This window comes from Neofelis nebulosa, chromosome 7, assembly GCF_028018385.1.
Source record: "Neofelis nebulosa isolate mNeoNeb1 chromosome 7, mNeoNeb1.pri, whole genome shotgun sequence".
NCBI classification, from domain to species: domain Eukaryota; kingdom Metazoa; phylum Chordata; class Mammalia; order Carnivora; family Felidae; genus Neofelis; species Neofelis nebulosa.
In genome coordinates, this window is record NC_080788.1 from 46,733,828 (window position 1) to 46,756,457 (window position 22,630).

At 36.4% G+C, this 22,630-nt stretch overlaps 1 protein-coding gene across 3 annotated transcripts in view; it reads left to right on the top strand.

Annotated features, from left to right (window-relative positions):
* Positions 1-22,151, top strand: part of ADAM10 (ADAM metallopeptidase domain 10) — a 160,812-nt gene extending 138,661 nt beyond the window's left edge. For all 3 annotated transcript variants that reach the window (XM_058737584.1, XM_058737583.1, XM_058737585.1), the window contains exons 11-16: positions 3,784-3,934; positions 4,751-4,934; positions 5,644-5,752; positions 6,551-6,771; positions 17,982-18,108; positions 19,891-22,151. In XM_058737584.1, coding sequence (XP_058593567.1) covers positions 3,784-3,934; positions 4,751-4,934; positions 5,644-5,752; positions 6,551-6,771; positions 17,982-18,108; positions 19,891-19,985 — 887 coding nt within the window. In that variant the 3' untranslated portion in view covers positions 19,986-22,151. The remainder of the gene's footprint in view (positions 1-3,783; positions 3,935-4,750; positions 4,935-5,643; positions 5,753-6,550; positions 6,772-17,981; positions 18,109-19,890) is intronic.
* Positions 22,152-22,630: the final 479 nt, after the last annotated feature.

Genomic DNA, 22,630 nt, shown 5'->3' on the forward strand with positions numbered 1-22,630 from the left:
GTAACTTCTAATCTATTTTCTGTCTCTGAATTTGCCATTTCTAGGTACCTCATGTAGGTGGGATCAGACAATATTTGACCTTCCATATCTGGCTTATGTCACTTAGCATTCATTCAAGTTGTAGCATGTATCAGAATGCCATTCTTTTTATGGCTGAATAATATTCCGTTATGTGGATATACCACATTTTGTGTGTCCATTCACCTGCTATGCTTCTCTTGTGGCATTTAATGTATTCTAAATATACTACCTTGTATTACGTGTGTTTGGGTTCCTGTCCTGAGGGCAGACACACCTCCCTCCGTCCTGCTAATTCCCTCACTATTCTCCATTTCTAAAATTTTGTCACTGCAAAAATGTTATATAAATAGAATCACATAATATGTAAACCTTTTGAGATTGGCTTTTTCTCACTCAGCATAATTCCCTGAAGATGCATTCAAATTGTTATCTGTATCAGGAGTTTGTCTTCATTGCTGAGTAGTGTTCAATGGTATGGATGCTCCACAGTTTGTCTAAACCACTCACCTGTTAAAGGCTGTCCGGGCTGTCTTCAGTTTCTGGCTATTATGCAGAAAGCAGCTATAAACATTTATGTGCAGGTTTTTTTATGTGAACATAAAGGTTTAATTTCTCTGGGATAAATGCCCCCAAATCCAGTTAATGGATCAAATAGTAATTGTTTGCTCTTATTTATGCAGAACTCTCAAAGTGTCTTCCAGCGTGGACGTATTAGTTTAGGTTCCTATCAGCAATGTATAAGTGATCTGATCTCTCTGTATCTTTGCCAGCTTTTGGCATTTTTACTGTTTTTATTTTATCCATTCTGATAGTACAGTGATATTGTGTTGTGGTTTTTGTATTTGTATTTTTCTGGTGAGTAAAAATGTTGATCATCTTTTCATGTCCTTATTTGCCATCTGTATATCTTCTTTGGTGAAATGTCCATGTTTCGTGGCCATTTCTCATTGGGTTTTTTTTCTGTTGAGTTTTAAGAGTTTTTTTTTTTTTTTTAGGTGTGTTTGTTTGTTTGTTTATTGTGTGTGTGTGTGTGTGTGTGTGTGTGTGAGAGAGAGAGAGAGAGAGAGAGAGAGAGAGAGAGAGAACACACCAGTGGGGAATGGGCGAGAGAGAGGGAGACAGAGGACCTGAAGCGGGCTCTGTGCTGACAGCTCAAACTCACAAGCCATGAGATCATGACCTGAACTGAAGTCAGAAGCTTAACCAGCTCAGCCACCTAGGCGTCGAGTTTTAAGACTTCTTTACACAGCCTAGATACTAGTCCTTTGTCAGATATTGACCTCCAAATATTTTTTCCCATTCTGTAGCTTGTCATTTTATCCTCTTCCCAGAATCATTCCCAGAAAAATTAAATTTTGGTCAGGTCCAAATTTCAATTGTTACTTATTTTGATTGGCTTTTTCTTTTAAGGCCTTCTATTTGTTTTAAAAGAGCATATTAAAATTACACTCATGTTACCATTGTTGTTATCACTGGTAGTTTCTCTAAAACTTCTTAATGTAGAAGTGCTGCAGAGATTGTTCATTTGTAAACCGGGTTTTCACCATAAACTTTCTGATTGAAGTGGTCTTTTAAAAATGAGATATTGTTTTATAAGTCTTATGGTAGGAAAATTTCTTAAATTGTAACGAGATATGTATATATTATAATTTTTGCATTTAAATTAAATTAAATTTGCCCCCCTATGTGTTATAGCTTATTTGAGGTAATATTTCTGTGTGAGGTAAAAACCAATGTGTAGTAAATATTGCATCCGAGGTTTTCTAACTTGATCATTTTTCCTTTTTTCCTGAATTACATGTCACATGAATTCTGAAATGATTATTACTAGACCTTAGAAAAATCATTTTTATTTACTTGGTATATATGTCCATGTGCATGCTTCTAGTTTTAGAGAACAAAAGAGGTGGTATAAAATGAAAGAGATGGATAGAACTTCAGTTAGCTCTAAGATTTCCTTTAATATTTGATGTGGTTACGGATAAGAATGCACTTTCCAAATACAAAGCTAGTCTTTCTAGAATAGTTTGGATTCAGATATGCCTTGTGTTTAAGATGTGTTCCCTTCTATTTACTCAGTTCTCAATTTGAAGCCTACAACTACAACAGTTGTGCTACAACTGTTTCCCACATTGATTTGATGTAGCAGAAAGAGCAGAGCATCAAATTTAAGATCTCAGAATCCTCGGTCTGGTCTGCTATTTGCCCATACTGGAGCGTGTGGTTATAGCAAGTCACAGGCTCTCTGAAACTTAGTTTTCTTTTCAGTAAAGTGAAGACATTTGATTTTTATCATTTCCCTACAGATGCTAAAGTTCTGTGATTTTATGAACTTAAAAGAGTAACATTCCTCTTTCGATTTTAAGCCCCATTGACGAAATTAAAGAACTTTAAAAGACCCTAAAATTTTTTCTAAAATTATTCACCATGTTTAGACCAGACTGTCTAACTTTAATGAGCCAAGATTTGATCCAATATGGCTAGGCTCTGTGGGAATACAATAGATATAAATAATATGTGGTTCTTCCCTAAAGGAGCTTGGGTCTAGCTGAGGAGCAAAATTAACATACGTTTAAAAAAAATATTTGTTGGCTAGGATGCAGTCAGCCAAACACAATGTGGGAAATTCCATTAGACAAAATGATCCAATTTCTTTAACAAGTAAATAGTGTAAAAATAAAAAAACAGAGGGAGTCTGTTATATATTAAAAAAACGTATGACACATATCAACCATCCACCAAAAGTAGGTATGGGGTTGAGGAGCCTTGTGTGGAACTTGGTTTAAATAAACCAATTGTAAAAAGACAGTTGAGGAAATTGAACATGGATTGGCTATTAGATGTTATTAAGCATATTGTTAATTTTGTTAGATGTGATGATGCTATTATGGTTAGATTAAAAAACAAAAACAAAAAATGCCTCTTAGATTCATCCTGGAGTATTTACAAGAACAAATAAATATGTTAGGTGGAATTGTTTATAGCATTTTGTTGATAGTTGTTTAAGGTAAGTGGTACATGGGAGTTCATTGTATTTATTCCTTTACTACTTCTAATGTGTGTTTGAAATTTTTTGTTAATACAAAAGGTTTAATTTTTTCTGGGTGATAAAGCACTAACTTAATTCATATTTGTGTGTGAATTACACAATATGTAAATAGTGCAGTCTGTGTTTAGTAAAGTTGAATGTGGCATGGCCTAAGTAGAATATTACCATTCCCAGAAGGAACCTTTGAGGGGACCAGGGGGACCATAATGTCAAATCGTTTTACTGTTAGAAACTGAGGTCCCACAAAAAGGAAGTGACTTGCCCAAGGCTACATTGCTAGTTAGTGACTGAGCCACTGTGAGAATTGAATTTACATCTCCTAATTTCTAGATTCCTGGCTTTTTCTACTTTTTGTATTCATCAAGTATCCCTTCTGCCTTTGTAATGAGGCTCTGAAGAGTTTGTGGATTTTATTTTTTTTATTTTAATTTTTGAATTTTTTTTAACGTTTTTATTTATTTTTGAAACAGAGAGAGACAGAGCATGAATGGGGGAGGGGCAGAGAGAGAGGGAGACACAGAATCGGAAACAGGCTCCAGGCTCCGAGCCATCAGCCCAGAGCCCGACGCGGGGCTCGAACTCACGGACCGCGAGATCATGACCTGGCTGAAGTCGGACGCTTAACCGACTGAGCCACCCAGGCGCCCCTGTGGATTTTAAATCAAATTAACATGTGCATACAGTGCTTACTTTGTTTTATTTGTTGTCTTCAGAATCTGGCCAGCCTATTTGTGGAAACGGGATGGTAGAGCAAGGTGAAGAATGTGACTGTGGCTACAGTGACCAGTGTAAGGACGAGTGCTGCTATGATGCAAACCAGCCAGAGGGGAAGAAATGCAAGCTGAAGCCTGGGAAGCAGTGCAGGTACCTTGCCGGTTCTGGTAGTGCTCGTGCTCCTGTCAGTCATCTGAAGGCACTTAGGACTGATTTAAAACTGACATTAAGAGATGCATATGGTTTTGGAACTTTGTCTTTATTTGCTTTCGTTTTATTTATTTTTCCAGAGTAGAATTGGTAAGTGCGCTGTGGTTGGCAGATGGAGCTGCTTGTAATTGTAACTTGTGTGGTGGGTGTTAAAGACATGCAGGGATGCTCAATAGAATACACACTGTTTAGTTCCTAACTTAAAAATGTGACTGTCATCTGTATGTTTAGAATCTTAACTTTAAATATTTAGGAAAATGAGCATTTCATAGATTCTTGTCATTAGTGTCATATGATTATTTTACTTGTCAAACTTGCTTTGGTAGTGATGGATATAAGCTATAGAATGTTGTTTGTGCAAGACTTTTTAAATGGTTGGTCTGTGTACCTAGTTTGATTTTAGCATATAAATGTGAGAAAAATTGATGAATTGACCAATGTATGATGTGCTATGAAAAACACTGATAACTCACCTAATATTAAATCCATTTCCTATTGTAGCATTTCACTAGAGACAAGTAGAGTAAGACTGTTGAATATAGTATGCATTGATTGTAAAAATAAGACAATCATTTTTTTATTTACACTTATAAATGTTGAAATTTAGCAGCCTCTTAGTCCAAAATTTGAAGTTTTATACCAGTAACCTACTTAACATTTAAAAGATGAGATTGACGATTTAAAAATTAGGACCATATCTATGTATATAGGAAATATCCTAGTCACTTTCTTTAAACACTTCATTGTTAATTCTAGCCCAAGTCAAGGTCCCTGTTGTACAGCACAGTGTGCATTCAAATCAAAAACTGAGAAGTGTCGGGATGATTCAGACTGTGCAAAAGAAGGAATATGTAATGGCATCACAGCTCTGTGCCCAGCCTCTGATCCTAAACCAAACTTTACGGACTGTAATAGGCATACACAAGTGTGCATTAATGGGGTAAGCATTTGATTTATAAGCTTTTATTTAGTTTTATAAAGCCTCCTTTTTCAGAATAATTGTTTGTTATTTAAAGCTGCAGAGTTACAGCCATTAATCCCAGTCCCTGTTTCAATAAGAGCCCTGTCTGTTTCCCCATAAAGCCATGAATGTATCATGTGGCATAAGTGCCTGGTGGCATTCAATTAGTTACTGACTTACCTTTCGTCTTTCCACTGCATATATTTGATGGTCTCTAGAGAAAAGTAGTTGTATGACTAGGCACATGACTTTGTACTGCTTTTGAGCTTTATAAATTAGTTTTTAACAGCCCATATAAAAGAACTCTTCTGGTCATTTTCTCTGTGAAGTGTTTAAAGCTTTCTTGGCTAAATAATCACTTTCCTGTACATGAGGAAAATTTCATTTTTCTCTTCTTACAAAGCAATAATCAATGTAAAATTGATGCTCATCTAATCTCTTCTCTGTTTTTGTTTTGTTTAGATTTTTTTAAGTTGCCATTTCTTTGAAAGATTTCCTGTATTTTTTGCACTTACCTCTTTTTCAGATGTGTTTATGTGATCCGTTTCTGATGCTAATCTATGCTTGCCCCCCCACTCTTATTTCTATTTAATTATATTAGCATTGGACGTGTATATTTGTCTATTACTATGAATTATAGGCTTGACTGTATAGGGATTAAATAATTTGTCTTCTATTTTTCTTTCAGCAATGTGCAGGTTCTATCTGTGAGAAGTATGGCTTGGAGGAGTGTACCTGTGCCAGTTCTGATGGCAAAGATGATAAAGAATTATGCCATGTCTGCTGCATGAAGAAGAGTAAGCTTTTAAAATGCAAGAATATAAAATCTGTTTCAAAACCTAATTGTTTCCTAAAAAAAAAATTTTTTTAAGTAAACGCTACCCCCAGCGTGGGGCTCAAATTCACTACCCCAAAATCAAGGGTCATTTGCTCTACTGACTGAGCCAGCCAGGCACCCCATTTTTCTCCTAAATTTTAAGGATTAAAGTTTGATATCCAGTTTGGACAGATAATTTCCACCTAAACCAATCCTCCGTGGAAATTTTCAAGTGTAGCGCAGCATTGTATTTCTAGTATTATCGTCCCTACAGTGTTTTAAAAACGATAGGCTAGACAAAAACCTTCCAGCTTTAGGGCAATAATTAGTATAAAAACTGTTAGAGGGTTTTAAAGCCATGGTAGGTACTAAGTCAAGAGTTGCTGGCTATTTGTTTATATATGTATTTTTTAAAGTTTATTTATTTATTTTGAGCTAGAAAGAGAACCAGCAGGGAAGGGGCAAAGAGGGAGGCGAACAGAGGATCAGAAGTGGGCCCTTTGCTGACAGCAGAGAGCCCGATGCTGGACTCGTACTCACGAACTGTGACATCATAACCTGAGCCAAAGTCGGATGCTCAGCCAACTGAGCCACCCGCGCACCCCTATGTTGTATACTTAAGGCGAATTACCTGTGATGTTATCTAGCCTAACTAATGAAAGTCTATATAACATGTCATGGTAATGATTTTAGGCAGTTTTTTCCTTTCCTCCCTCTCTCCCCAGCTAGCCTGGTAGGAAATCTGACCTTCAACTTATATTTGGCACTTCTTTTCCAGTGGATCCATCAACTTGTGCCAGTACAGGGTCTCTGCAGTGGAGTAAGCACTTCGTTGGTCGAACCATCACCTTGCAACCTGGATCCCCCTGCAATGATTTTAGAGGCTACTGTGATGTTTTCATGCGATGCAGATTAGTAGATGCTGATGGCCCTCTAGCTAGGCTTAAAAAAGCAATTTTTAGTCCAGAGCTCTATGAAAACATTGCTGAATGGATTGTGGTAAGTATAGTTTTTATTTGTAAAGAAACCTTATCTTAAAATGGTTTTATCATCATTTTACTTGGCCAGAGGTCACCAATGTTTTGAGAAAATCACTTCTCTCCTGTTTATACCAGAATCACTTTATCCAAAGAATGATTTTTAAAGTTCAAATATCCCCATGTATTATTTTCTTTTAAAGTGATTAGAATCTCTACATGTATATTGTTTGTAGATTAATTGGTAGATGATGAGAGTCCTTCTATTTTACTCTGCTCCCTGGTTCTTCTCCTGAATGGGTTACTTCTCCCTTTGGTCTGTATTATTAGGGCATTTTCATGGGATTTTTTTCTCAAGTTGTTTTGGAAAGCCTTGCTTGCTTTTTATATTTCTCCCTTGTCTCAGAATGACGGATAGCCAGCTTTGGCTTCTACTTTATGGAATGGGAGAAATGAAAGGGAAATTGGTGATTTTCTGAAGGTTTTTTTTGCTGTTTCAGTATAATTTCTTGGTCTTTATCTTGTCAGTGATCAGAAATGTTGAACAGTTAAGATGTGATACCGAGCCTTTTGCAGATTTGTTAATGAATATAGATGTTCATCTAGCATAAATCCACTGAACTTTATTATTTTTAAGCCCACATTTCTCCAAGCTGTACAGATGTTGAATTACCTGAAATTTTCTTAAAAGACTGCTGAGAATGACTGTCTAAAGTCACTTGAATATTCACATTTCTAAGTGATTACATTAAAATATCAGTAAATTTTGACTCATATATCACTTGTGTATTTTCTACTATAGTATATATATATATCTCTATATATATAGAGAGAGATATATATATCTCTATATATATCTATATATATCTGAATTGAAGGAGTTTGCTTTGGAAATTGACTTAGAACTCAGCCTCTTCTCCCTTCCCCCATTCCCAAATTGTTTTCTTACATTTTTTGTGTGCATGCAGCACTGAGGATGCCTTAAAAGTAAACACACACACAAAAGTCATTTGTGGGTTGTGATCCTTTTTGGTACTCTTGTAATAACATTTGTAATAAAAACTTTGGAATTATCTCTAACATTAAAATGGCATTTATTAGGGGCGCCTGGGTGGCGCAGTCGGTTAAGCGTCCGACTTCAGCCAGGTCACGATCTCACGGTCCGTGAGTTCGAGCCCCGCGTCAGGCTCTGGGCTGATGGCTCGGAGCCTGGAGCCTGTTTCCGATTCTGTGTCTCCCTCTCTCTCTGCCCCTCCCCCGTTCATGCTCTGTCTCTCTCTGTCCCAAAAATAAATAAAAAACGTTGAAAAAAAAAATTAAAAAAAAAAAAAGGCATTTATTATACACAGGAAGAATAATACTATACTTTGTGTGTTAGAATATACAATTTTTAGACGTATAGGGGTTATAAGGTAGGAGAATCACTGAATCTGAATTTAGGAAGCCTAGGTTTTATCTATTTTTAGAGAATACTTTACTTTTTTTTTTTTTTTTTTTTTTTTTAATTAAGCCTCATGCCCACTGTGGGGCTTGAATTCACTACCCCAAGATGAAGTGTTGCATACTCTACTGACTGAGCCAGCCAGGCACTCCTTAGGAGACCTAGGTTTTAAACCAAAAAATGGGTCAATTTATTTAACTTAGGTCTCTTTAAAACATGATATGTTACTCATTTTTGTATTCCTGTGCTTTGTGCATAATAAGTGTTCAAAAAATATCCATTAAGCTAATGTTGCCTTTGGCATTGTGGCAAAATGGAGAGTGCAGGCTTGGGAACTATGCAAGGATTCGTATCATCCTCTGGCATTTGTCAGTTCTGTGACTTCAAGTAGCTTGCCTTTCTTAGCTCTTTACTTCCCTCTTTTCAATTTGGATCCACTTCTCCCCCCCCCCCCCCCCCTTGATTATCTCTAATAAGAACAAGTTGAGATGTGGTATACTTGTCTACTGTAGAGGACAATGTATTTTAAAAAGTAATCGGATAATGGAGATCTCAGAATTATGTTCTACTGAGTATATGTTGTACCAGGTATTTTAGGTTTTCCAGGTAGTGAATCATATCTAAAAATAATACTTTTTTACTTTCCTCCATTATCTCAATTTTGACTCATTTTATTTAGCATTTCAAAAGCTCATTCATTCCTATTTTAAAAATGTTTGATGGAAGTGATCTCTCAAAAGTATTTTTAAAACCTTTTTTTCATATTTAGGGGCACCTGGGTGGCTCAGTCAGGTGAGTGCCCGTCTGACTCTTGATTTTGGCTCAGGTCATGATCTCATGGTTTGTGAGATTAAGCCCTGTGTTGGGCTCTGTACTGACAACACGGAGCCTACTTGGGATTCTCTCTCTCTCTCTCTCTCTCTCTCTCTCTCTCTCTCTCTCTCTGTCTCTTTCTGTCTCTCTCTCTGCCCTTCCCCAGGTTGTACATCCTCTCTCTTTCTCTCTCTCAAAATTAAAAACTTAAAAAAAAAAAAAGCTTTTTTCATATTTAGATTTGAAGATTTAGTGAAATGCTTGTTACGATAAATTGAAGTCTTTTCTTGTCTTGTGAAACTGTTTAATCAGGCAATTTTAGGTTGTTTTTTAAAATCGAGAGAGAGAGAATCTTAATCAGGCTCCTCACTCAGCATGGAGCCTGATGAAAGGCTCGATCTCCCAACCATTAGATCATGACCTGAGCCAAAATCAAGAGTCAGACTCTCAACCAACTCAGCCACCCAGGTGCCCCAGAAGTTCTTCTTTTTTGTTATTATTCTGATAAGAATTGGTTGTTATTTCGGGGGCCCCTGGGTGGCTCAGTCACTTTTAAACGTTCAACTTCAGCTCAGGTCATTATCTTACGGTTTGTGGGTTCAAGCCCTGCATCGGGCTCTGTGCTCACAGCTCAGAGCCTGGAACCTGCTTCTGTTTCTGTTTCTCCCTCTCTCTTTGCTCCTTCCCCGCTCACACTATGTCTGTCTCTCTGTCTCTCAAAAATAAATAAACATTAAAAAAAAAAAAAAAAAGAATCAGTTGTATTTCTCTCTCTTTTTTTAATGTTTTATTTATTTTTGAGAGAGAGACAGAACAGGGGAGGGGCAGAGAGAAAGTGAGGCACAGAATCTGAAGCAGGCTCCAGGCTCTGAGCTGTCAGCACAGAGCTCAACGCAGGGCTTAAACTCACAAACCACGAGATCATGACCTGAGCCAAAGTCGGATACTCAACCGACTGAGCCACCCAGGCGCCCCTGTATTTCTCATTTTTAAATTAATTTCTGCTCTCAGATTTTGCTGTAGCTTTATGAACCTGCATATTAAGTATCTGTTATTCTTTATGAAAGATTTAGGCCAGTGTTTCCCAAGTGCTTCATAGAATTCTACATCCATGGATTTGATGGTCCAATGAATCTGGAAAATATTGCATACTGTAGTATCCTCTTAGATATTTATGATAATATCATGGGAAGTCTTACAGTAAAAAGTCTTTAAATTTCATTTTTCAAACTTAGCTGACCCAAGAAACCTTTATTCATTCATAAGGCTTATTAAATCCTAAATATCAATAGAAGTCACTTGGAAGAATAGTGGTCAAGATCAGTAATTCTTATTCCTGGTTGTTCATTACTTAGGGCTTAGACTAATTCAGAATCTCACAGGATGGGGCTTAAGTATCTGGGTCTTTTAAAAGCTTCTGAGCTATTTCTGGTGAAGAGCCAGGATTGAGCACCAACCATTGATCTAGAAACCAGGGGTTGGCAAACTATGTTTCATTAGCCAAATCTAGCCCACTGCCTGCTTTTGTATATCTCACAAGCTAAGAATGGTTTCACATTTTTAAGTAGTTGAAAAAATGAAAAGATATTATTGAAATATTCCATTGAAAATGATATGAAATTCAAATTTCAGTGTCCATAAATAATGATTTATTAGAACACGGCCACACCCATTCACTTATACATTGTCTGTGGCTGCTTTTGCACTTCGAGTAGTTGCAACAGAGACTGGCTTCTCAAATTTAAAATATTTATCTGGCCTTTTAGAGGAAATGTTTGCCAACCCCTAATCTGGAGCAGTGGATCTCAAAATGCTGACCAGCAGCATCAACATCTGGGAACTTGACAGAACTGCAGATTATCAGACCTTACCCCGGATCCACTGAGTCAACAGGTGATGATGGTGCATGCTAAAGTGTGGGAACCATTTTTTTCAGTCTCTGCAGTGTTAGGACTCCTTTTTGAAAGGCTTATAATAGAGATTTTCTACTTTGTCATCCTCATCTGTTGAAATGGAGGGTGGGTCTGGACCTCTAAGGTCTTCATTGCCTAGTGGAATAGGCTACATAGCTATCACTTGTGAAACTTGAACAACAAAGATGCAGTGTTGTCACAGGGCTTAGCATATGGTAAGGATTCAGTATACATTTGTTGGATGCATGAAGCAGATTTCTTAAATGTCAATTTATATGGAAAAGAATAAAAATTGTGCATATTATCTTCACTCTGAAGCTATAATATCTTCAGGTTTCTCTCAGTGGTAATTTATCCTGCTGGCCTAGGCTGCACTTAAAGTAACTAAGGGATTAGAAGCCAGTTGCTTTCAGCTCGGCAGATTGGTGTGAGGGGTAGCACATGGCTGGAGGGGTGGTGGCTGGCGGGGCGGGGAGGGGGGATAGTTGAAGGATAGAAGAACATTTAGGCAAAGTCTAGACAACAGTATATTCTGAAGGAGAGAAGGGAAGCTTTCTTCCTCTGTAGGATGGCAAAACCAGGATCAGCACAAGGAGCAGTGGGCCTGACAAGGTTTTGTGATCCCCAGGAAGTCTAGAGTGCATTTGCGAAGAGTGAGTCGTCAAATGCTGAAACATTCGCTGAAATGATTGTATGGTTGACTTTTTCTGGAGATGTTTAAAAACAGTAAAGACTGTCTTATGTCTGAAGAGACTTGAGTGTATGTCTTACCCCTTCCCCCTTACAGTTTTCTTTTGGGTTGGGGGGGGAGATACCTGTTTTATCATTTTATAATCCTATAGGTCTGTTTTGTTTATTTAGGTTATTAAATAAAAAAAAAAGTCAAATTAGTATGTAATCAATTAGACTAGTAAATTTTGACCTTTTATTTTGTAGTTTGTACTTATTTTTTTCTACTTTGTGTTCTTTTTGCCATATAAATGACTGTGTTGAATAACATCTGTCTGTGTCCTATGTAGAATTATTTTCTCAGACTTGATTTAGTGCTTGGTAACTTCAAGGCTTTGTTTTAACCTTTTGGTTATCTTCTCTTCTTTAAGTTTCACTTAGCACCCTTGTATCTATGAAAGATGAGCTTGGTGCATAATTTACACTCATCAAATGTTTGTTGAGTAAATGTTGGCTCTCCTCTCTTTCAGATTCTACCAGGTGGACACATTGTGATCTTTCCTCACAGATGAGACACATATTTTGCGTTTATTAGCCTGGTTTGGTATTCTTGGTATTCTTTCCCCCTGATTTTATAATTTTCTTTTTTATATATAAAACTCACACAAACTGTGAGCTCAACCAGCTGAGTCAGTCAGGCTCCCCCATTTTAGGGAGTATTAGGGCTCCCCCTTTTAAAGGGAGTATTAAAAAGTACCCTCTACCAAAGGTGGCCATATTTACTACACTCTCAAATACACCATTGTTTAGTTTTTCTTGCTATCTACTCACCACTGTGATGTTTCATTTCCTCACACACTGAGCTGAAGAGCTGCTGGCATTGTTACTAAAACATCTCAAGCTTTGGGCTTTTGAGATGTGTAGTTACCTAGAAAAACTTGGTGGAAGTCCAAGAACACTGCTAAAAGGACCTGGAAGTTCTTAAGGACCTGGGTGCCATGTTTTAGTAAATGTCTATTGATCTCAACTGGAACTAGGTCCTCTTGACTTTTGTTTTCTACAGTTATAACCATTATTAAATCCAAGCTTTCTTTCTTACCTGCTTCTGTTACTGTCATACTACTTGCATCTGTATTTGAGACTTTTTAGATGCTGAAAAACTAGTACCAGAGGTATCAAAACTACCATTTTTTACATCCAGTCTCCGTTATAAGAGCCTTGTCGCATTATTTGTATGGACAATCTATAAATAATAAATGAGCTGTTTAGAAGTGTTTCAAAAAGTCAGTATTTGGAATTATGACTCACCTGTAATAACTAGTCTAATAGGTACTTTTTTTATGGGATAGATACTGAGTTTGTAGGATATAAATTCAGGGAGCTCGTAGCCAAGTTTGAATTAGAGTGACAAATACATAGAAACATGTTTTCATTTCTGCCTGATGTTTTCACAGAAAATAGGACCCTATTTAGGGAAGACTCTTTATTAAGGAGGTGATGCCAAAACTAAATTCTTAAGGGCTAGTAGAAATAGAGGATACAGATGGATGTTTTATGGATAGGGAGCACCTAAAAAGTCACATAAGTATGAATTTTTTTTAATAAAAGAGGTTTTTGTTTTTTACATTTTTTCCTTTTGAAAGTGTGGTTATCCTTTTTTAAAAAATTTTATTTACTTATTTTGAGTAGGCTTCACTCCTAATGTGGGGCTTGAATTCATGACCATGAACTTAAGATCTGAGCCGAGATCTAGAGTCAGACACTTAACTGACTGAGCCACCCAGGCACCCCAACCTTTTTTTTAATGGACAAAGTAATACATTGAAAAATAAGCCATCTTTTTACCCTGAAGCCTAGTCTTCTGAAGATTATTTTTTGTGTATTCTTCAGAAAGGATCTATACCTTTACAAGAATATACATATATATATTTAAAAAGGTACTTTTTTAAATCATATAGCTACTTTGCTGTACTTTATTGTGCTCAAGGGCTTTTTTTGTTTCTGTTTTTTTTCTCTTTCCCACTTAATGGTCTTGGAGATCCTTGGTATGAAGCTTTTGAAAAAGGGTTTTACACAGAGGAATGGCATAGTCAATTCCATATTTTAGGTAGTTGTAACACTGATGACCCTGTGGAAGATGTTTTTTTAAGTTTATTTATTTATTTTGAAAGAGAGCATGTGCAAGTGGGGGAGGGGTAGAAAGAGACAGACAGAGAGAGAATCCCAAGCAGGTTCTGCACTGTAGTGCAGAGCGTGATGCAGGGCTCGAATCCACAAACTGTGAGATCATGACCTGAGCCAAAATCAAGAGTCAGATACAACCACCTGAGCCACCCAAGTGTCCCTGGAAAATGGTTTTGAGCAGGGAAGACTGGAAGGAAGGAATGGTGTTAGAGAATATAATGAACATTAGGAATAGATGTTCATCTCCTGTAATTAGCCCATCAGCCTGAAAGTAGTAGGAAACCATTGATCCTTTCTGCTTATGGGCTGGATCACATTAGGGGTGGTACTTCTTCCCCAGAGGGAATTTGAGAATGTACCGTATTTGTCAGAGTAACTGAAGGGCTCTCCCAGCATTTGATGGATGAGGTTCAGGGATGCTAAACTTCCTGTATTGCTCACAGGGGTTGTGTACCACAATGGCAGCATGTCTAAACTGGGTAAGAAGCACACATCTGCATCCTCATCACTAGTGTACTCATTTAAGATGCAGTTTCCTGGGCCTTTCACCAGAACACCAGAATTGGAATTTGTAGGGTTGTGGCCTGAGAACCTGTGTTTTAATAAGCATATCAGATAATTCTTAGATCTACTCAGTGATAGGAACCATCCCTTTTCCATATGTGTGCTGATTATGTAAGCAGCATTTCTCAGTCATAGGACTCTCTCTTTCTGTAGCCAGTCATAGACTCTCAGCTTCTCCCAAAATTCTTAGGCTGGTAGTTGGGCTAGAGATTTAGAACTAAAGAGTTAGTGTTGGATGGTATCCATTTTAGATAAAGGCTCCAAACTAATGTCCTGTATATGGGTGTAGAACAGGGGTTGACAGACCATGGCCTATGGGTCAGATCCAGCCTGCTCCCAGTTTTTGTAAATAATGGCTTACTGGAATATGGCCACACTAATTTGTTTGCATGTTATCTATGGCTGCTTTTGTACTAGAATGAAGAAATGAGTAGTTTGACAGAGACAAGCCTAAAATATTTATTGTTTGGCCCTTTACAGAAAAAGTTTGAGACCAGTGGTTCTCAGTCTTGCCTGCATAATGAAATACCGCATAATAAAATTACTGATGTCATAGTCCCACCCCCATGCTATTTGGGTCTGGGATTTGCTCTAGGTATCTTGAGTTTTAAAAGCTTTCCAAATGATTCTAACATGCCAAGCCAAGGTTGAGAACTACTGGTATAGAGCAGGAAGAACACTTGAGTAGTACAAACTGGTAATTTTAGTTCTTTATGTAATTTACTAGGTCAGTGTCAGAAATGCAGACAGTGGAGGGAGAAGAAGGTCCTATTTCATTAAGTGGCATATTTAAAAGGGTTCCGGGTGCTAGAAACAGGACAGAAGCTGTGCATATAGACTATGGAAAATTCATGCAGCAAGAGAAAGGAAATACTATCCTAAAAACTCACAAGTAGAGCAAGGCTCTGGAAGTTATTTTCTATAGAAACCAAAAGAAAATTCTAAAAGATTCTCTAGCAGTCTCGGTAGGATACAAAAAGTGAACTCTGAAAAGTAGATTGTAAACTTGTGGTTTCCAACCGAGATTCTGTAAACATGTCTTGTAAGGTCTGTGTATTGTTTTTAGAAATTTTGAGTGAGTTGACAGCACTTAAAAATAGATTCCACATAAAAACTGAAATTTGTAGCTTCTGTTGAAAAAATCAGATCTTTCAGCAGTGAGGCTGAATTGCATTACCTCTGTCTTTTTGAACAGTATATTCCTAAAGCCATTAGGTGAGGACAAGTAAGGTGGGCATCCATGCCAAGTGGGGGGAGCTATAGTGGCACACAACAGGGTGTTAGAGCCTGAGCAAAGTAGGGAGGGTGCGGAATGGGGAAGAAGACCAATATGAGGTGTTAAAGCCCAAGCAGGTGAGAAGGGCACCTTGTGGCGGGGCAGCTGGCTTGGGATATCTGAGTACAAGTGTTGTGTGAGAAGGGTGTCTACATAGGAGGGGCAATTCTGCCAGGGCTCCTTGGAGAAACAGCTGATTCCAGGGCTGGGGTAGGGAAAGAATAAGATAAACCTAGAATTAATTGTGCCAGAAAGTAAAGTTGCTCAAAGACTGGTAGGGACATGTTCAAAAGACACACTGTGATAATAATGGATTATAAACCCATTGAATACAATAGGAAACCATGAGGCAATACTGAGTGAAATGAGCAAGTTGAAAGTTTGATGAAGGGGATATTTTTGTAGCTCCAAGTTATATCCCTACAGAAGACTCACTGACTACAAAAAAGAAGAGTGTCTCTATGGTGAAGTTTGGCAGGTATCACCTTTTAGTCTAGTGATCAAGTTAACATACCAGTCACAAGATCAAAAACCTGTGTCATCTGATGGAATGCGATGTGAACAACACAGCATCACTTCTGTGATATTCTTACTAAAGATGTATGACCTGAATCTAATCATAGGGACACATCTAAAAAACCAAAACTGAGGGACATATAATACAAAGTAACTGGCCTGTAATCTTCAAAAGTGTCAAGGTTATATAAACCAAGCAAAGACTGTACAACTTTTCCAGATTTTAGGAGACTAAAGAAATACAGCAGCTAAAAGCAACGCGTAATTCTGAATTGGATAGTATTAGGACAAATGGCAAAACTCGAGGGGGTCTGAGGATTAAATGGTAGTAATGTATCAGTGCTAACTTACTGATCTTGATGATTGTGTTGTGGTTATCTAGAAAACCCCTTATGGTGTAAAATTACATGCTAAGATGTTTAGGTATAACAGAGCATCATGCTAGCAATTTACTCACAGATGGTTCCAGATTTTAAAAAGTTTGTTGTACTAGCAACTTTTCTATAAGTTTGAGATTCTTTCAAAATAAAACCAACTTAAAAATAAATTTGTATGTGAAAACCTTTATGCACACATGAAGAAAGTGGCTTGGGGCATTTCCCACAACATGTATTTTTATTTCAGTTTTTATTACTTTAATTATGTTGTCACTGCTGGATAAAAAAACAGTATAGAAGTAGTAGGCTGTTATAAGACTTCATATCATAGAAAATCTTAAATGGGGGTTTCTTGGGCTATAATTAGCAATAACTATATATGTAATACATCAGTCTATGTTAAACCAATGTGAAGGTTATAAAGTTGTAACTGTTTTGTATGATGCTTATTATTACTTACTGTCTTAAAACCAAATCTGAGTATTTTGAATTGCAAAATAGACTTAGAATTTATTAAGAATAGAAACAGTAATTTTTCTGTAAATAAGATTATACTAGTAATTTTTGAAGTTTTTGGTTGGCTAATTGATTATATGATTTAAGCTAGAAGTGAAAGTTTTACTTTCTTCTTAGACTGGGTAAACTTTGCTTGTAGAATGTGTATATCCTTCCATTTTTCATATTAAAAAAGACAATTAACCTTTAAATAAATTATTATAAATAATAGATGTTATGATTCAAATATATAATATTTATATATTATAATATATAAAATACAGTGAAAGCTAAGATTTATGATAAAATAATTTCATAGCAGTAGTCTGGGGCTTAAATTTCAAATGAAATAGAATAACAGGAAAAGGGGGGAGGCTCAAAAGAGAGAGAATTTAGTATTTGACGATTAGAAAAAAGCATAGGTTCAAGATTATTTTAAAAATTTATCTAGAAGTAGAATTTAAAGTAACTAATATACCCTCTAAGCCCCTGGAGAATCTAAAGGCAAACAGACATAGTTTGTGTGTGTGTGTGTGTGTGAGAGAGAGAGAGAGAGAGAGAGAGAGAGAGAGAGAGAGAGAGAGAGAGAAATAAATAAAATATTCAAACCATAAAATACTTAATAACATGGGGAAGTACAGTGTAAACTATATACAGGATGAACCTTAGTTTTGCATGTGAGTTTATCTGTGTGTATGACCACCATAGCTATATCTAGAAAAGAAACTGAAAGAAAAATAAGATTGAGTGGTTTCATCTAGGGTGTGAAATTATGGGCGTTTTTTGTCTTTTTCCTTAATATTTCTGTGACATTAAAAAAAAATCTGTATGTGCTTATATATGGTATCTGTACAACTCCCAATGAGCAAGTGTTCTGAACAAATGTTCTTCAAAAATTAAAATGTAATATATATATTTTATGTAATATAAAATATCCTAAAATATTTTATAGCTTTTTCAGTAGAGAAATCTGTTTCTTTCTAGGTTTATTGGTGGGCTGTATTACTTATGGGAATTGCCCTGATCATGCTAATGGCTGGATTTATTAAGATATGCAGTGTTCATACTCCAAGTAGTAATCCAAAGCTGCCTCCTCCTAAACCTCTTCCAGGTAAGACAGTCTGAGCGAGACTGTGTTTTTTTAACTCAGAACTGTTCAGCGGGCAGAATTGAATTCTAAATGAGTCTTTAGTAACTAATTTTATAGTACTTTCTCCTTGAAAATGAGATCACTGGATGAATTATTTAGTTTAGTTTTGAGTGTGTTCTTTGTGAATCCATTCTAACTTATGGCTGCCAATTTAATGCTAATCTGTCTTGAGTCACTAAAAATATTTAGACCTAGAAAAATTTATTTTTTGCCTGATACTTGTTTTCTTACTTTTCATATTCTAAAATCTTCCCTTTTTTTTTTTGTCTTTATTATGATAAACTACTTTTAAATGATGGGTTTTTCTATTCTAATAGCTGTACTTCTGCTATTGTTTCTAATGTTTATGCTCTTGAAATATTTCCTGGCATATAAACTCATTTTCCCTAGGGGTGATGCTTATGGGGAAATACAGATGACAGTCTGTGGGAGGGTCTTACGGTAGAGGCTTCAGTCACCAAGTAACCATAGTTACTCTCCATCTCTGAAAATAACTCCTGAGGTTTGGTCTCTACCCTTTACCTCTCATGGAGACACAGCTTCGGAGAGGAGGCTTTCTTTAGATTAGCTCCAGGGATTTGGAAAAGAAAAGAGTACGAGGCAACTGCTCCAGGTTATTTAGTCTCCATCTGTTTCTCCCTCACCTTCCCCAAGGTATTTGTGGCTTCTGTGCTGCCCTCAGAATGCCTGGACCAGAACTCTTCACTCTAGGAGTAGGGCATACATCATCCCATGACAGTGGCAGAGGAGAACAAGAGCTAACTGGCAGCTGTCCCTCTCCTACCTTGCACAGACTTCTCATGAAGCCTCTTGCCTCAGGCCACATCTACTACCCTACATAAAGTAGTTTAAAACTAGGGGGTTCCTTACAGTTTTCTCTATTTTCCCTCAGTCGCTCCCCTGAATTTACCTATCGTGGGGCAAGAGAGCTCAGTAGTCTCAGTACTGCTTGCGACAGTATCTTGGTGGCAATCAGGAAATTGGATTTTGATGTTACTGCTTTTTGTAAATTGACAGTGTCAGCGCTCTAAAACTTATATTAATTTCTTAGGGATTCCTAAGGGCCACATGACCCTCTTTAGATATGTTACCAATTGTGGTCTCATGCAATGTAGCACTTCTTTTATTTGATTTCACCTTAAGCAAATTTCACCTTTAAAAACTTAAACCAACAACCCTATCATTTATTGAACCCTCACAAAAAAACACCTTTACTGAATTGTCATATAATCTTCACAGATTATATATATAGACTATATGAGTTCATTATTATCCCTGTTTTACAGACAAGGCATCTGAGTTTCAGAGAGGTTAAGTCATTTGCTCAAAGGCACTCAGTAATTTATTCCTCATGGATTCTGTCCTCAGAATTCATGTTCATCTAACAGTTGTGTCTGTTGAACACTTGAAATGTGGCTAGTTTAAATTGAGATGTGTTATAAATATAAAATACATACCAGACTTGGAAGGCTTCGCATATAAAAAAGAATGACAGAGTTCATTAATACTTTTTTGTATTGATACACCTTGAAATGATAATATTTTGGCTATATTGAATTAAGTGATATAAAAAAAATTATGAACATTATTTTGCTGTCTTTTTGCCTTTTTTCATTACGGCTACCAGAAATTTTTAAATTACATATACAATGCTGATCTAGAACCTTTCTTACTGAAGTGTTACCTTTGTTTTTTAAGATTAAAAAGCACACAGTAAATCCGTTTTACTTTTGTGATTCACAGGCACTTTAAAGAGGAGGAGACCTCCACAGCCCATTCAGCAGCCCCAGCGTCAGAGGCCCCGGGAGAGTTATCAAATGGGACACATGAGACGTTAACTGCAGCTTTTGCCTTGGTTCTTCCTAGTGCCTACAATGGGAAAACTTCACTCCAAAGAGACACCTATTAAATCATCATCCCCAAACTAAACCCTCACAAATACAGTCGAAGAAAAAATGGCAAGAGATCATGTCCTCAGACCAGGTGGAATTACATAAGTTTTAAAGCCTGAAAATTCCAATTTGGGGGTGGGGGGATGGAAAAGGAACCCAATTTTCTTATGGACAGCTATTTTTAACGTAATGGCACAAAGTCTTAGAATATTATTATGTGCCCCGTGTTCCCTGTTCTTCGTTGCTGCATTTTCTTCACTTGCAGGCAAACTTGGCTCTCGATAAACTTTTATCACAAATTGAAATATATATATATTTTTTTCAACTGCCAATCAAGGCTAAGGAGGCTCGACCACCTCAACATTGGAGACATCACTTGCCAATGTACATACCTTGTTATATGCAGACATGTATTTCTTACGTACACTGTACTTCTGTGTGCAATTGTAAACAGAAATTGCAATATGGATGTTTCTTTGTATTATAAAATTTTTCCGCTCTTAATGAAAAATTACTGTTTAATTGACATACTCAGGATAACAGAGAATGGTGGTATTCAGTGGTCCAGGATTCTGTAATGCTTTACACAGGCAGTTTTGAAGTGAGAATCCATTTACCTTTTTATAATGATGGAGTTGGTTCTGATACTCATCTTGTCTTCATCAAATGGCTGCTAAGAGCACATGAGTGGCTATGCTGAGGAACACAGTTACGTGTGCAAACTGGACATACGCAGCATACTACTTCAGAGTTAGTTCTTACGCAAATGTCTGATTTCTGCTTACTTATTTTAAACCTTCTAATTCAATTCCAGTTTTGAATCGATAGGTGAAATTTTATTCATGCTTTGGTAGAAATTACGTCAATGAAATGACTTCTTTTTGTTTGTAGCCTGTTATTTGTGCTTTCCATATATCTAAAGTATGCTAATTATGTTTTTGGTTTTCTCCGACCTGGAAAAGAAAAGCTGGGTCTTTTATTTTATCAGAATACCGAAACAATTTTTTCAGCATATTATCACTGATCATTGGTAACCACTAAAGAAGGGTGATTTGCTCAACTAGTAGTTAAAATTGTAGATAGGCCTTCTGACATTTTTTTTCCCTAAAATATTTTAACAATGAAGGTGAAACAGCACAATGTCCCGTTCCAAATTTATTTTTTAAACAGATGTAAATAATTGGCTTTTTAAAGAAAGCAAAAGCATTTAATGTATTAACAGGCGTATTGCTATGCAGAAATGGAAGGGGGCATTACAAAAAAATTTTAAGCTTGTGACGTATTTATTGCTTCTGTTTTCCAACTACATCACTTAAATTAGAAGTAAACAGCTATGATTTTTCTGGCTTCACATAGGAGGCAAATTTAGGGAACAGTGAAAAGATTTGTGTTTTGGTTTTTTTTTTTCCTTTTTGTTTCTTAAGAGTATAAGGTTTACACAATCATTCTCATAATGTGACGCAAGCCAGCAAGGCCAAAAATGCTAGAGAAAATAATGGGATCTCTTCCTTGTAAACTTGTACAGTATGTGGTGACTTTTTTCAAAATACAGCTTTTTGTACATGATTTAGAGACAAATTTTGTACATGAAACCCCAGATAGACTATAAATAATTCTAAACAAACAAGTAGGTAGATATGTATGTAATTGCTTTTAAATCATTTAAATGCCTTTGTTTTTGGACTGTGCAAAGGTTGGAAGTGGGTTTGCATTTCTAAAATGGTGACTTTTATTCTGCAAGAGTTCTTAGTAACTTCTTGAGTGCGGTAGACTTTGGAACATGTACATTTTTTGCCTGTAATGTTATCCTGTGGTAGGGTTTTGGCAGGTACACACTGCCCTATTTTATTTTGAGTCTAAGTTAAATGTTTTCTGACAAGAGATACGTGCACTGAACTCTTTCCACTGCAAATCAAGATGTGGTAAAACAAAAGGATCAAGACAAATGAGATCTAATACTACTGTCAGTTTAATGTCCACTGTGTTTTATACAGTATCTTTTTGTTCACTTTGGAAATTTTTACTAAAAATTGCAAAAAATAAAGTATTGTGCAAAGATGTAAGGTTTTTTGAAACTTGAAATGCATTAATAAATAGACTTGATGAAATCAACTCAAAGGTTCCATACTCTTTGAACTCTGAGAACTATGAAAAGAAGCTTCCCACAAAGCAGCTTTTCCTTACTAACTGAAAGCGATTATTAAGCAGAAAGACGATTGTCTCTTTTCCTGCACATACAGATATTATTCCTAGTTAGGAGTCCATGCAAAAAATTTATGATTAGATCTCTCTGTATCTACACACAATGATCATTTTAAAAAATGATCTTTTTAAAAGATCATTAAGTTTTAAAAACTTAACTGCTTTACGTTATTTCTAAATAATATTCAAAATGTTTAAAAGTCTTTGTCTTGGTAGAAAAGCAGAGTCATTTTGGAAACCATGGTCTTACATGTATTTCGCAAAGGTTTGAATACTAAGTACCTCATTTATTTTCAAAGTCTATTTTAGTAAAAAACTATGTTTTAAAATTTGGAGCCACATTTTCCTGTTTTGTCAGATTCATAGCAAATAAGGAGAGAACTGACACT